The 15582-nt window shown below is 35.3% G+C and overlaps 1 protein-coding gene across 4 annotated transcripts in view; it reads right to left on the reverse strand.

Moving 5' to 3' along the window:
- Positions 1-15582, reverse strand: part of KMT2E (lysine methyltransferase 2E) — an 89438-nt gene that overhangs the window by 43142 nt on the left and 30714 nt on the right. For 3 of the 4 annotated variants that reach the window (XM_027838504.1, XM_027838505.1, XM_027838503.1), the window contains exons 3-4: positions 1989-2103; positions 1097-1326 (exon numbers count right to left, since the gene is read on the reverse strand). In XM_027838504.1, coding sequence (XP_027694305.1) covers positions 1097-1326; positions 1989-2103 — 345 coding nt within the window. Of the gene's footprint in view, positions 1-527; positions 614-1096; positions 1327-1988; positions 2104-15582 lie in introns of those variants that run through there. The other variant, XM_027838507.1, reaches the window with a different exon arrangement.

Here is a 15582-nt window from a genome sequence, read left to right on the forward strand (position 1 = left end):
ATGAAATTCACATTTTCAACTTTATAATACGCCACAATATACACATATGTATTTTCTTTAGAATGGGGTTATACCTTTTAACAAAAGGAAAATGTTAAGTTCTGAATTTTTACTTTCTTTGCAAAAGTTTGACACTAAAATAAGAGAATCAGACTGGATTTTTAATGTAAACAAAATTAACTCTTGATTTGTACGTGTTTGGTAATGGAAAGGATCAAGAGCACAAATAATAATAATAAAAAAAACTTGGAAGGTATTTTAATACTCACATTTGAATATTTGTAATCCTGATGTTCTGGGAATTAACAACATTTGAATTCAAATAAAAAGGTCACATTATGAAGACCAGACTCAGGAAGTTCTACAAAACTATCCACCTTTCCCATCCTACCTCACTACTCAACTCTTCTGTTGTTCCCCAGCCCATGCAAGGGATGGACTCAGGCTGAGGTCCTATCCCCTTTCTCCATCCTCCCCACCCACCAAAAAAAAAAAAAAAAAAAGCCCACTTTCTGTCCCAATCACACCTTCTCTAGGGGAGGAGGCCTTTCTTGGTGGCTGAACCAGGGTTGGGGGAGGGGAGACTGTGGTTCTGGTTCAAGGAGACTCCAGAGTGCTGCAAGGTGCAAGTCAAAAGGAGGTAAGAGAGTCAGGTCAAATAAACATCAATTTTAAAAAGTATAATTCCCCCAAAGTGGAAAATAAGAACTGACTATACAGTACAAACAAATCTTTAAGTAAACACTTATGTGCTATTCACAAACTGTCCCTACTGCTGTGAAAATTATCATTGCTGTTGTAGTTGTTAAAACTGGTTATAAAGATTCTATTGCCACATGGACAAAGTCTGGAAGCAGTCACCTGTTTTCCAATTAAAGGTGGGGCTAGAACAGCTAATTACAGCTTTTTCATAAGGCCTTTTGCTAAGAGCAAAATAGGCAATATTATAATAGTGGCAGGCTTCCCACTTTAAAAAAAAAATCACATATAATTTAGAGATTCTTTTAAAGTGATAAGTTATCTGTGCTGCCACGTACTAAAGATTCAAAGTTAGAAGAAATTCTGTGAAACAAAGTAATGGTGGGAAATATTTTACCTGCATTTGTCACAACAGATCATGTAGCCATCATCATGTGTAAAACCACAAATGCACCTGGTTACATCAGTACCATAGCTTCCATCCTCTGATGTGCTGATGGTGGTAGCACTAGAGGTCTCATCAAAATTAGTAGTAGTAAATATGCCTACTTCATTTTTGCTAATAAGAACTGATGGAGGAGGAGAAGCTGGAGGTGTTGGAGGAGGACGAGCACCATAATTGTGGTCCTGGATAAACACAAACAGTACAATATTATTTATTGGAACACTGAAATGCACTAAGCTGTAATATTATTTAAGATACAATCCCATCACTTCAATTTGCATATTTATATAAAATCTGTCAAATTCTACTTAAAATACTGACTTGTGCCAGACATTTAACTATCATTCCTTTCTTCCAAAGATAATCTTTTCATAGAGCCTCCAGATTATGCCACTATCACTACCTTATCTTCAGGCCACGCCACACCAAAATAAAAAATATAAAACATCCCCACTTGTCACAAATCTCTCCCTTTTGCTCTGCAAAGAGCAGAAATACTATGAAGCCTATGCCAGAATTTGCAGCAATAATATCACAAATATTGCCACATGCCCATATTTTATTACCAGATGTTAAGCTCTGTTTTTAAGATTAGGTTTTCATAAATCTATGAATATTCAGATGTTTTTTTTTCTTCCATTGTTCCTGCTCAAAGAAAAATCTCTGAATTATTCCATGGCCTCAATTAGCCTTTAAAATTATAAGCTCATCTACTGCTACAAAATCAAGTCAAACTAGTTAACACTTTAATATGCAAACTAAGCATATTATAAACATCTTCCCAAAACTAACAGATTTAAAAATTAAAATGTCAAATGATTACTTTTAAGTGCATGACACTTACCGCATAGGGCAAACCAATATAACTGTGTGAATGATGCGAGCTGCTGGTATATAACTGGTGTGGGTAACTGTTGGATTTCTCAACTACCACAGGGCTAGCTTCTACGGATTCTGGTCTGGGGAGAGAGAGAGAAAAGACAACAGATAGAAGAAGAGAGAAGAGAGAAAATGAGAACAAAGGAAGAGAAAGAATAAAGAAAGCAATCAGAAGAGAAAGAGGCAAAAGAATGAGAGTGATATAGAAGATGAGTGAAAGATAAGACAGAGGGTACGAGGAATTAGAGAGATATAGAGAGGAAGGAAAAGAGAGAGAAGGGAGAGAAAGGCAGAGAGAGAGGAGAGGAAAGGAGAGAAGTTGTATCAAACTGAATTTCCTTCATTTTCTCATCTACTGTAAGTTAGCTCATAAAGGTCCAACATTCATATTAAAATACACTTCTACAAATAAGTGGTTTAAAGAAGAAAGCTTCTATAAATCAACTGATGTGAAATAACAATAATGCCTACTATTTAATAGATTTTACAAGGCTCGTCTATTCCATCTGGACCTTAGATGAAATAGGGCACTTCTCTCACCTCATTTGATATGAAAAAGTTACCTAATATCAAACAAAGACCAACAAGATGTGGACTGAAGTTTAAACAGCCCTACTGTTGTAGGAGAGATGGAAATATTTTCAAATTACAAAGCAGAGGCATTTGAATCATGCATTTTGATATACCCAAAGCATTAGTGATAATAAGGATCTATGACACAGGTGGTGAAATAAGTAGCCCCACAAAAGACCAGGGGTTCAGGGCTTTTACTTGGCAAGGAGAAAACAGTAGCTAGTGTTATGGTAAGCCCACAAGTGTTGGCCTGTTGGATATTAATAGTCCTCAGCTTCATAGAAGGTGTCTGGACTTGGTTGTTGCTGATCATAGAAGTGGGTTTAAAAGGTCATGCAATACAAAAGTTAGCTCCTTGGTTTAGCTCCTTTAAGGTATCAGGTAAGATTATTTCTTCTGACAGTTTGTAGGCTGCCTAAGGCAGCCTTGGCCAAGATCAGACAAAACTACGACCTTCATTATTACCCAGATTCTTTGATCCCACTCTTTCACATCATATAATACATTGGTTTCCTCTCTCCGGGTAATCCACATGACCACCACAACCACCTAGACACAAAGGAAGGTACTGTGTTTTGTGCATGCTATTTCAAAATGGCCCTTTCCTGATAGCCTTTATCTTCCCCTTTCTTTTAAAACATGCTTTAAAATTAATTTCCTGTAGAAAACTTTTAAGATGAACTATACCTCCCTTATCTTGAGCATTCCCAGTATTCCCAATACTACTTACACTATAGGCAGTCCAACATTTTCAAGAGCCTCATTTGCTAAATTTGCTCCTTCCAAATAGCTCCCTCTCTCACCTACCACCAACACAGTCCCTCTCTGGGTTTTCTTGATTGCAAATAGCAGCAACAGAAAAATGGCACCCAAAGGGGAATATATAAACTAAAAACGCAGACTTTATTGTGCGGCTAGTAAACTGGCTGTAAAGGCATCTCCAAAATGCTGTGATCAAATGCTGTTACTGAAATAGAGAACTTTTCAAGGTGACTATTTGAAAGACTGCAGGATGGATTAATTCTAGTATACCTGCTTTATTAAAAAGAGATGAGTTAAAGCTTTATAATTTGTACCTAATTATGGCTTATAAAAGATTTAAAAAGTAGTCTCTAAAGAAACAATTTACTACTACAGGGGTGAAGTGAAGAAATATTGCCAGGATGGAAGGATACATGCTATCTAGCACTCCTGTGATCTTTAGAATTTGGTGCCAACCACCCCAAACCTCTAAGACTTTGACAATATGAAGTAACAAGTAGTAAAAGAGCTTAACAGATGAAAATATTTGCTACAAAAGAAGGATGGTTCACACATTTTAAAGTTAGTTATGCCTTGCAAAATACAGTAAAAAAAGTGAAGCTTACAGTACTATCTATATGTCACTAGAAAAAGAAGACTGTTTCTGAGGCAAAAGAATGACTTACAGTTTAGCCTAAGTTGCTACAGAGAAATTTATGGTGGGGGAAAATAACAGTATCAACAACAGAAAAGCAAATCAAACAATGCTGGATTGTCTTACCCCACCTCCCTCAAGCCATCATATGGTCTTAAATGTCTCTTCAAATGCCTATTAAAATTCCCCATTAGAAGACTTTCTGAATTGAATGACTTTAATGGCACTCCTTGATCTTCTAGTTTGTTTAAGAAATCGGGGTTTTTTTGCAGCTCACTAAAATATTGAATATGAAGTGTGTGACTAGATACTATGTTACCCTTAATTTATATACAATTTAAAAAGTAATTACAGTCTAACACATTTATGTGTGTGTGTGTATATAAAAATAAAATTTATCGTTGAATTCCTGTGATGTTTGTGGCAGTTTGGATGCAAAGTCAGTCCTTGACATAAGAACACAATCCCCTATTCTACAATACACTGCAGGAAAATGAAAATCAACTTGTATCATTTTGACCTATGCCACCAACCATTTATAAAAGGATTTGAGGGTAGGGGTGGGGATGGAGAAGAAGGGGCAAAGAAGAGAACAAAGTAAAAAGCACACAGCAGAGAACAAAAGAAAATTTACAAGGAAGCAAAGAAAAGATGTAAAGTTCTGAACACAATGTACAGTATTTGTTACATAAGCTTTCTTGAAAAGGAAATTTATTGTTGTATATTTTGAATCCTCTCAATGTTCTGCTGTGCACATGGCAATGCTTTTTTTTCTTTTCTTATCTTATATTTAAGTTTATAATGTTTCTTTTTCTTATTGTGTATTTATGTTCTAAGTTTAAAAAATTAATAATAAAAAAGATTGTTTACAAAAGCAAAAAAAAGCAAAGAAAAAAGAAAATAGAAAATAAACACAAGGATCATCTACAAGTTGATTTTTACGTTTAGAGAAGGGACTTGGTTCAACCCACTCATTTTATAGATGAAAAAACTGAGACGCTAGCTTAAGTGATCTGCCCAAATCACAAAGACTTCTTGATTTCAAGAATCCATAGCTTATTTCCTAAATATGTTTATGTTGTATGACAACTACATTTTAGGCTTGAAGGCAGGGGCTTTATTTTAGGAAGTTGGTGGTAAAAAATCTTTCTCTTCCTCCAAAATGAACCAGTATTGTTGACAGAGGAGTTCACTTTATTTAACCATTACTGGTCCTAATACACAATCTTTATTCAATGATAAATGGACCATTATAGACACTCTCACTATAAATCAGAAACTGTAAAGAAGCTGCAGATAGATAGAAGAATAACTCACATATTCTCTTACAGACCCAAAAGCAGTAACTGAATATAACTGGTCATTTTACTTGGCTAGGTTCGCAATGATTATAAGCTAATAACACACCTAGGAAGATAACTGCAGCTGACATACTACCATCTATTATGGAGGATGAAGCAGAAAAGTGAGGCTCTATTAAGAACTTGACAAAACACTTCAAACTAAGTTGTCATAGTTTTGATGCTTTGTGACTTCAGTGAGAAAACGGAGAAAGGAGAAGAAAGCAAAAACTATGTTGGAAAATGGTCAGGAAATTGATGTGCAAGGACTTCAAGACTCAAGAACACAGTACATTCAAGAAAATAGGTGCTAAGTGCCATAAGCATCAAAAATCAGCAGCAACAGGAAAAAAATACACATATACTTTAGACTTTTTCTTAGACAGGAAGTGTGTGGTTCAGTATATAATAGTTCTTAATCAGATGTCTTTGAGAAGTTATTAGCTGTTTTATTAAAGCAAAAGTCAAAGTGTAAAAACACTAAGTATAAAAAGTTGAAAGGACACTTACATAGGATTATACCTATCCCAGCTTATGACCTGTTTGATTTTGAAATTGGGACATGGACAAGAAAAAGACATTGACTCTCAAATATAGTATACTGGACAGAACACTAGTTCAACTCCCAACCCTGACACTTTGTATGACCCCTTCAACAAGCCACTTCACTTCTTAATAACACGCTTTCCTAACTGCAAAATCCAATGGTCTTTTTCTCAGTCCACATCTTTCTGGACTTCTTTGCAGCATTTGAAACTGCTGACTACCATTTTTCTCTTGCATACTTTCCCCTTCTGCAAGATTTCACGGTCACTGCTTTCTCGTTCAGCTCCTTAGTACTTCCTCCTTTCCTAGGTGACCGTCACGCTTCCTAAGTGGGTATACTACCTCAATGCTCTGTCCCAAGTTCACTTCTCCCACACTCTCCCAAATAACTTCATCAATTCCTATGACTTTATCGTGATCTCTACACAGATCACTACATCTAGTCCTACTCTCTGGCTTCCAGGCCTTTAATACTGCCTATTACAAACATGTCCACTTCAATCTATCCAAACCAATTCATAAGCCTACCAATCTTCCACACATTCCTATTTGTTGAAAGAACCACTGTCCTCCCAGAAACTTATAATTTCATATCATAAACAAATGTATATTTAAAGTATAATTATAAAATACAAAATACAACTCCTCTGGCATTTAAAGCCCTTTACAAACTGGCCCTAACTTTCTTTTCCTGTACCTTACTGTCCAGACAAACCAGCCCTGCTGTTCCTCAAACTTAAAATTTAATTTCCAGTCTCCCTACCTTTACAGTCCCCATCACCACCTCTTAAAATTCCTGATTTCCTACAAAAATCAGATCAAATACTACCTTCTACATGGGGCCTTTTCCTCATCTACCTGCCCCACCAGGCAATGCCTGCTCCTGAAGTTTTAGCCTGTATTTATTTTGCATATATTCTGAAAGAGGAATGTTTCATTTCTCTCAGTGCATCCCCAGCATGTAGCCAGTGCCAGGCACACAGCAGGCACCTAATAAAAGCTTGGTGTGATTATTCTAGTTAATCTTTACAACAACCCTGTGAGGTTAAGAACCATTACAAATATTATTTACACTTCACAGAATGGGGAAAGGACATCTAGAATTACATGATTTACCTGTGGTCACATGACTAATAAGTACAAGTGGAATTTCAACCCAGTTCTCCTTGGTTCAGCACTTTACACACTATACTATAATGATTCTCCACAACCTAAGTAATTATAAATCCATTCTTTCTGGTTGTTTCTGTAAAATCTTTATGAGCATAGTCTATGCACATACATCACAATAACCCACAATTAAAAATATAAAGAAAAGGAGACGTTTTCATAGATGTTTTGAAGTAGACAAAAGTGATGTGTGGTCAAGAATATAAGATCCTACCAGTTATTCTTTATGGATTTTAAGAAAGCATTTTGCCTGAAATAAGAATTTCTTTTTGGACAAGGTGTCTCCCACTTGTATTCCAAAGTCATTAAATAACATGGCACTTGACTACACAGATAACTCTTTTTTTTTTCCTACCATCTGCCAATGATTAACTTCAAGCAAGGCATTAAACAGGACACTAAATAAATACAGTTATGCACTAAACAGGACACTAAATAAATACACTCTTTATAAAAGGTAGCTATTATTATCACTATGCAGGATATATTCCATGTCTATGGCAAGTCCAAAAGGATTCTTTATTGATCGTGAGATTCTTAAATGTTCCCATTTACAAATGACTTTGTACACAGAGCCCCAGAATACTGCAAAACTATTAAGTCAAGTTCACAGCAACATGAAATAATAGTCTAATATTACAAATTTAGTGGATAAAAAAACTTCACAATGACAAAAACTGAGTACATCTATGAAAACACACACACACACACACTCTTTTGACATGCACTAAATATGGGCAATAAATTAGGTCCAGAAATGGAAGGGGAAAAAAAAGGAAAAATTCAGGTGAGATGGCATTTGGTAAATTATACCATGCTTTTTCAACGAGATCAAAATATCTGCTGACACATAAAATCTCTTTAACACACCAATATTTAATTCAACATACAAGTGCCCCAGCTTATTCTATCATATTCCCAATATAGTGTGTTATAATCATGTTTTACTCTTCATAAAAGCATAGATTTGAATAAAAAAAATTTCAAGTACAAAAAATTAATATTTTCCTATGAATAATAATACTTTTTATGGCTGAGATATCCTCAATGTCTTTTGAGTATATTTTTGGGATTTTATTGGAATGTGGAAATCCTCTGTACCAATAGGGATTTACAACTCCTCTATAATACTTTCAGTTACCTGAAGCATTAGTCTTGTGCCATGGTGACATAGCACAGGATTTGGGTTTCAAGGCAAAATGTGAAACCATTTTTAATTCAGATTAATTATAGATATTTAAAGAAGTTTTATTTCTTTTTTACTAAAACATAGCCATCAACAAATAAAACTGTAATGGTTATATTGCTTTACAACAATACTGTACTTATTCTTAATTATTTTCAAAATACAATCACAAGATTTAGAAGAAAAGATCTTAGCAGGTAAAACAGGTGCCACAAATAATATAAAGCTTACAAATCTTTACTGACAGAAGAGCCCATCTAACTCTTACTCACAGACTAGTTCAGACACAAGTTATGGTTGAAGTAGTAAATTAGGGAGGGGAATAGAAACACTACTAGAAACAGATCAAATGATATCTTAAAAAACAAAACAGAAAACAAACAAAACCCTCCCTACTCAAAACATGAATCAATCTCTCCTACAATTTCCCTGCTCATTCCTCTCTACATAAAAAAGCATTTACAGTCTGAGATATTTCAATAACCTACGAGGGAAACACTCTTTACTATAAAACTCTATGCCATTCCTTTAGTTTAGATAAATGCTAAGGTAAATGCATAGTGACACTAACCTGAATCTACAAGCTATAATATGTAACATTTGACCAAGTTCTCTAAGGGCACTAGAGAGGAACATTTTATATCTGTTAATTAAAACATACCTGCCAATACAAATTAACTGTGCCTAGAGACTGCTGAATTTTGAATGGTACTACCGTTCTTAACTTCTAGAGCAAGAATTCTTTACTTTTGTGTCATGAGCCCATTATCAGAATCATAACTGAAGGAAAAACTCAATTTGGAATAGGGAAAAGAGAGATATAACTTTTTCCCTTCCAAGTTCTCAGACTCCTTGAAACCTATGCATGGATACCCTTTTATAAGCTTAGCAATGTTTCTCTATTGGTCCAGGTAAAATTATGACTGCTTTCCCTGGCATTCAAGGTTCCTTAATAATCTGGTCCTGTCTGATCTTTCCAGTCCTATTTTATATTCTCTCTTTCATGTATTCCAGTCAAATTGGACTGCTCCCTCTGCCTTCCTTACCAACCTCCACAGATTGATTCATATTATTTCTGATACCTGGGATGCTCAGAAGAGCTTCATGACATCACACTGACCATGGATTTAGACCTGGAAGGGACCTTGAGATCATCTAGTCCAAGTGACTTGCCCAAGGTCACACAAGTAGTAAGGAAAGACTGGGATTCAAACCAAGGTCCTCTCTTTCTTCCATCACTAGCTCTATTACTCATTTTGTTCTTCTCATCTTTTTTGATGGAATTGAGACAGAAAAGGTTCTAGGAAATTCTAAAAATTATGTGGACTACTGCAAGGTAGACTTTGTGTAAATGAATAAAAATGCTGGCATAAGCTCAGTTTTTTAAAGCTCAATAAAAACATCCTTTGGGCAACTCCAATAGCAGAAAGGACATCATAAAACCTTATCTTGTTTCCACAGGATTTTGAATTCTCTGGCTGAGTATTTTTTGAAAGCTTTTCATTCTACCTTGTTTGGAGATTGGGTATTCAGTATGGTTACATTAAATATATTGCTATTAAATTTTTATGGATCAATATTATGTCTGAGCAATTATGGGCAATAGTTTTATCATGATGATGCTCCAGTTCAGGTTTATTTGTTGAATTCTCAAGACTATTTTTAAGATGGCATTTATAATACAGGAATCTATCACCTGCAGATTTATGAAAAATAAGCTTCACATACATATATATTATTTTTCATAAATATATATATAAAAAACTCACCACCAGGTTGTGTCTGGTTATTTGGTAGGTGCTAAATTTTTGAAAACCAAAGTGAATTGTTGCAGTTTTCTAACAATCTTAAGTGGTCAATAAGTCTAAGCTCTTTGTGATCAACCTTTAGGCAATTTCTGGGGTGATGTGATCATTAATTGTCTCCTAAGTACCTCCATGTCTAGAAACTTATCTGCATGGCTCAGCCATTTAGTTGATGCTTCTTTTAGTTGATGTTCAATAGAGGTATTATGTTCAGTTCATGTGGATCTTTAAATTATACTCTTGGATCCTAGCTGTTTCAGAGGTTCAAGCTAAAGGTAAACCACTTTCAGTTGCATTTGACAAAGAAAGTGGCATTGTACCTGAGGTTAACCATTATTAATACTTGATGAAGTTTGTTCTAGAAGTAATTCTGTCAGTTTACAACCTGTTTATCATATTTTCTGACAGTTGCAATTAACTCTTTCCTTTTCTGACAAAGATATATTATCTTTTTATAACTGTAACAGGAGTGATTCTTTATTATAGAATAGGTTTTTGTTAAAATGTTTTCCAAATCTATTTTTGTCCATTTTATAGTTCCAAAAGTGTAAATTATTATTGCTGTTGTTAAGATCATTTGGGATTTATAGAGTGTTTTAGAGTTTGCTGAGTGCTACGAACTTGATCCTCACAACAACCCTGTGAGGTAGGTAAATACAGGTATTATCTTTATTTTACATAGATGTTAAGTAACTTGCCCATCATGATAGAGGTAGTACTGGAGGCATGATTCAAATTCATCTCTCTTGGTTCCAAGTCCAGTGCTCTTTCCATTATTCCATGTTGCCTCTCAAATTTTAACCTATATTTAAGTTAAAAAACATAACTACACAAGTTTAGGATGAGGGGAAACCAGGGAGCAACAGTTCACTGGGAAACAATTTGGAGATTTTAGTAACCTCAATGAGTCAACAATGTGACATGGCAGCCAAAAAAAGTTAATGTGATCTTGGCCTAAAAAAGACCATTGGTCCTAGTCAAGACCACATTCAGTTCTGGACTCCATATTTTAAGAAGGGGATTGACAATAGTATAAGCCTAGGAGAAAAATTCTAGGATGATGAGGGTACCAGAAACCAAGCCACACAAGTTACTGGTTGAAAAAGCTTGGGACGTTCAGACTAAAGACTTATGGGCACCGAATAGTTGTCTTCAAGAATTTAAAGGGACGCCACAAAGAAGGATTAAATTGTTCTGCTTGCTCCCCAAGGGAAGAAGAAACAACAGGTACAAGCTGCAAAATGGCATATCTCAGCTCAATTCAAGGAAAAACTTCCTAACAATTAGAGCTGTCCAAAAGCATAACAGGCAGCTTTAGAAAGGTAGTGAATTCCCTATCACAGGAGATCTTCAAGAAACTAGATGACCACTTGTTGGGCATATTGTGGAGGGACCTCTGTTTGGACTAGATGTAGAGTTGGAAGAAATTTGTGAGATCATCTGGTCCAAGTGATTTTCACAGAAAGTAAGTAGCAGTCCCTTTCCAAATCTGGAATTCTGTGAAACTTGTAAATGAAATACCTTTTTTGTCCTTTTCTGCCCTTGCTTACAAATGCCTAGAATGTTCTCCTAATCCTGCCTTTCAGCTTAGTTTTATCTTCAAAGTCTACTTCATCTGTTATCTTCCCTGACTATCCCAAATACAAGTTATAACTCCCTTCTTCCTTTAAACTCCTCTTATTTTCTATACTACACATGTCATACTTACTCATTATTGCATTGTCATGTCTATCTCTCCCCATCCCTATAGTCATTAAAAGATCTTTTAAGACAGAATTCTTTGCATGACCCAAAGCATTAGCACAATGACCTACATGTTTATTTGTAGACATTCAAATATCAAGAATTTTCATATTCCCAAACAATATCCAATTATTACAAGTGAATAATTCTGGGTTATTCTTAACACAGAGAAAGCTATGAAAGCTAGATCAATCATCTAATTTTATATAAGTTTATGTAATTTAACAAGGTCTTAAAGCAAACTTCACAAAAGGTGTTACTTAGGGTTCTTGTTGCCCACCTCTGGGAATTCCTTGTTGGGAGTCATTGTTGATAAGTTCGGATGGCAGACTGGTGTTGCTTCTTACTTCCTTCTCTAGGGGAAAAATTATGTAAGGAGATGCCAGGGGAACCTTGAGATCTTTGTAAATATAGCAATAAAATTATTGTAATTAACAACAATAACAATTATCAAATAATACCATGTGACATCTATATGTTATAGAACAGTAAGTTCTGCAAAGTTTTTTATTTCCTCACAAAAACCCTGAATATTTCTGCTTTTACAACTGAGTAAACTGAGGCTTAGAGAGGTCAAGTGACTTGCCCAGGGTCACACAGCTAGCAAGTGTCTGAGGTAAGATTTTAATCCAGGTCTCTCTTTACTCCCAGTATATTGACCTTTCCATTATACTACTCCACCTCCCTGGATAGTTACATACCACATTATAACCTTGCCATGAAGGGGAAGGGGAAATGGTTAGTAATTAAGGATCAACTTTAAAAGGATGGTTATAACTTTTAACCTCAGTACCTCAAGAATCAACATTTGAATCAGGCAGGAATTAAGTGACCAATTGTACAAGGAAGGTTATAACCTTTAACCTTATTATCCCAAGAATCAGTGTTTGAATGAGAAATCTTATCCTGATTGAGGGATTTATATCCTGCCCTTTATAAATTCTGTAATTGAGTTTAATCCCCATCCCAACTCCATTTTGGAACCAAGAGGCTAAATTTATAGTTGTGTATTTCCATAGGAGAGAAGCTAGTGAGGTCAGGGAATTGACTCCAAGGGCCTAGAACCTGTACTGAGAGCTTATTCCATACACGCTGCAAACTATCTTGGAGCATAGCTGGTCTGCAGAACTGTGCAAAAAAAAAAACTCAGTCTTGCCTGACACCTGTAAAAGCACTTGGAACAGACTGCCTCTACTCTGGTTGTATCTCTCCTTCCTGCCTGTTTTATGGGAACTAAAAAACTCTACACCTATATGTTCACTGACCATTTGCTTTCCCTGCCAATGTCATTAGTAATGGGAAACCAGTCAGAGAAAAACTGCCAACTAGAAAACTTTTTTAACTTTTGGTGGTCTTAGGGAGCTATTAGTACAAACATGGATTAAGGGGTGTCATACAGAATTTAGCAAAGCTGTGTGTGCCAAGTCTGAGAGAAGTTTTTTTCTGAAGGATAATTACTCCATTACCCCTCCACCAAACCACCACTGCTACTTCTCTTCCTTCCATGTTCTGAAGACCTTAACACCCGAGGTTATGATTACATGTCAACTCCCTCCTTTCCTTATAACCAATGTCTTGCTATTGCTATCCAGATGTGTTTATATTTTTTAAGGCCCCATCTCATTTCAATCCAAGTTAAAATGTACTGTAATTAAAAAAACAACCCCAAACAAACAAAAAATTTTACTTTAGATATTACTGGTATCTGATTCTTTATAACACTTTCCCTCTCCCCACCCCAGTCATAAACGCATAATTGCAACTAAACAGTAGGATAGTCCAAAAGTAGTTTCTTTGTTATTTCTTTATGGATAGAATATAACTTCTTTTTAAAATCTATTACAGCCAAATTGTAATCAGTAATTTAAAGGTAATGTAACTAATTTAGGCAGTGTTACTTAGTTCTTCTACTAACACTTCGAAACAAGATTCAAATTTACTTCGGATTTAGAAGCCAAATGTATTTTAGAATTCAGGAAAAGTTAAAAAAAAAAAAGGTGGGAGGGGAAAAAAAAAAGGTAGGCAGGAGAATACTCTATCCTAGAGTATGGACTCCCAACTTTAGGTGACTTAAGTTTTAAAGAAGGTTTTCAAACCATTTCCTAAGCTCAGAGTTGTCCAGAAACCCGCTTCAGCTATATACAGGGCAGGAAGAAGCAGAAGTAAACAAAGCCTAAGCTGCACAAGTACAGCAGCATCTATGTAGTGCCCAAGTTGACTTCTTTTCAAACTACTTTGGTAAGGAAACATAAAATGTATATGATGAGGCAGAACCAAGGATTACTTATGTAGTTTTTGGCCACAGAAATGAAAATATTAAACATAACATGGAACTAGAACCCAAGATTTTTCAAATCTTCTCTTTACATAGATATCATTTCATTCTTACCCCAGAAACAAGACTTCCCCTGCCTACAAGGCAATTTTAAGAATTAAGCTTCATAAAGTAGGAATTTCAAGTGCTTTCATCCAGAAATGGTGAGTGATTGAAATGAAAGGGCTAGAAACAAGAAATCAAAGATACAAGAAATTTCCTTCAGGAATTAAGAACAGTATCATTCCTCCCTCCTAACATTCAGAAAAGAAGACTGGCACAGACAAAAAGGGAAGAAAAAAGAAAGCAAAAAAATCAGAATCACTGACTCTGAAATTTATTTCATATACCCAGACTCCTAGAGCTTATCATTTAAATCTCTACTATCTAACCCACCCCTATCATCTTATCTAGTTAAGCTGCAGTATAAATATCACACTAATGATGTAAGTCAAAAATTACATTTTCTTGTACAATGTATCCTGCATAAGAACGGTGAGTCCTCTAGAATCCTGTATTTTGTCTGGCTTTTTCTAAACTGACAAAGGGATAAAATAACCCCCCAAATTCTCAATACTGTTTAAGATGTCTTCAACTTGTTGAACTCTCTTTGAAATAAACCTGTTAGTACCACTAAAAATAAAAGACTAAACATTAAAATGTCGTACATGTTGTATTGGAGGGGAGGTCGGGGCAGGTGAACTCATGCCATGCCTCTGGTGTTGAGCTTGTTGCAGTTAAATTACATAGGACTGGTTTTTACAAACAGTGGTCTACAACTGGCTAAAGGAATTATATTTAACTAATCACACTAGAATTTAAGTGGTCTTCTATGTCAGTTAACACCAGTGCTTAAAACATGGCCACGGGAACATCTTTTATATGTGACTGCCTAGTGGCTGGGGGGACACAGTTCTAAATCTGCTGCCATGTCATCTGGACAAGTAAGAATTAGACTGCTAAGTTATTTACCTGTCTGTGTATTGGGCAGGGAGGCACTGAAGAAAAATAAAATTCTTAGCACATTACAAATATAGAACTTGATTAACTGGAGTTCAACAATTAAAGGCTCCTTGAAAAAAAAAAAGTGTTTAAAAAACAAAATCATTTGATTGTCATAGAATAACGAACTAAGAGCTAGAAAAGGTCATATAGTCCAAGTTTCTTACTTTACAGATTAAAAAAACACAAGCATCTGATTGAGGTTAAATAACTTGACCACAATCACAAAGGTAATAAGTGGCAGGACCCGGACTACATCTTAATGAGAACTTTGGCAATTTAAAGTATATAGGATATACCTCAATTTAAGAAAATTTAAACTAGAATCAAAACAGATAAAACAAAGTATCATCTCACATTAAGAAATGAGTATTCTAAAAGGTGGTATCTTAGATCATTTAAATAGTTTATTAACTACTAAAGTTAAGTTTAGGGGCAAAGAGATAAAGCTAAGATGTGAGGTTCCACTTGACAAATGAATATC

The sequence above is a fragment of the Vombatus ursinus genome, unplaced genomic scaffold (genome assembly GCF_900497805.2).
Source record: "Vombatus ursinus unplaced genomic scaffold, bare-nosed wombat genome assembly UNPS02014830.1, whole genome shotgun sequence".
NCBI classification, from domain to species: domain Eukaryota; kingdom Metazoa; phylum Chordata; class Mammalia; order Diprotodontia; family Vombatidae; genus Vombatus; species Vombatus ursinus.